This window comes from Olea europaea, unplaced genomic scaffold (assembly GCF_002742605.1).
Source record: "Olea europaea var. sylvestris unplaced genomic scaffold, O_europaea_v1 scaffold3545, whole genome shotgun sequence".
NCBI classification, from domain to species: domain Eukaryota; kingdom Viridiplantae; phylum Streptophyta; class Magnoliopsida; order Lamiales; family Oleaceae; genus Olea; species Olea europaea.
Genome location: NW_019254609.1, coordinates 34,830 through 35,741, shown reverse-complemented (window position 1 = coordinate 35,741; position 912 = coordinate 34,830). Strand labels below are relative to the sequence as shown.

Here is a 912-nt window from a genome sequence, read left to right as displayed (position 1 = left end):
ATATTTGTACGTGTGAACCAACACCCTATAGCAAAGTTTGGACAATGAAAAAAAAAATAGTCCAAACTCCCAGCAAATTGCCATGGCCCAAAGTAATGAAAGTATTGGTCACATTTCTCATAAGATTTCGCACTTTTCTAATTAAAAAAGTCAATATAATTACTACAATAAAATTACACATTATTTTTTTCACAACTTTAAAGATATAAATATCTTATCACTTTCATTTTATTGAGTATGCATATATATACAATTTATAAGATAAACAGCACATGATTATACAAATACGCACTTTCTAGCGGATACAGAATAATTAAATTACAATCCATCTCAGTAGATATTTTAGAATTCAAACAAAAATGCCACAATCTCTGTTTGAACTAAATTATTATTAACATATGTCTTAATGAGATGATAAATAATCCCCAGGAAGAATAATTCAGCTAAGTGGAGGTTTCCTTGCTGAAAGGTGATTTTAAGTCCCTAAACCGTTTTTCTTCTGAAAGCAATTTTGCAAATCTGTAAGACAAAATGAATAGGACAACTGTTAACATGAATAGAAATGAATTACAAATGTGCAAAATAACAGTATATATATATATATATTTATTTATTTATTTATTTTTTCGTACTTTTTCAGAGCATCCTCATTTGTTCCACCGTTTTCAATTGGCTCGGATAGACCTGAATCTAAGTTTACCCTTGAAACTGGTTTCTTCAATAAACTCTGGCCAATTTCAACCAGTTTGTTCAGGTTTGCCTTTGTTGCAACATCAACTGAGGCAGCCGTCCCAGTTAAAGTGTCCTCCTTACATGTAATTTAAAAAAATGTCAGTTCTCAAAAATGTAAAAAATCAAATTACAAAATAAGGGGATTAACACATTTTAAGTAAACAAATTTGTTTAGATTTA

At 29.4% G+C, this 912-nt stretch overlaps 1 protein-coding gene across 1 annotated transcript; it reads right to left on the bottom strand.

Annotated features, from left to right (window-relative positions):
- Positions 1-246: 246 nt before the first annotated feature.
- On the bottom strand, positions 247-820 carry LOC111386398 (patatin-like protein 3; the record flags this gene model as incomplete). The annotated part of the gene is made up of 2 exons (XM_023010851.1): positions 247-519; positions 633-820. Coding segments are annotated over 2 exons (264 nt in total), but the record flags the coding sequence as incomplete, so codon positions are not given.
- Between the last annotated feature and the right edge of the window lie 92 nt (positions 821-912).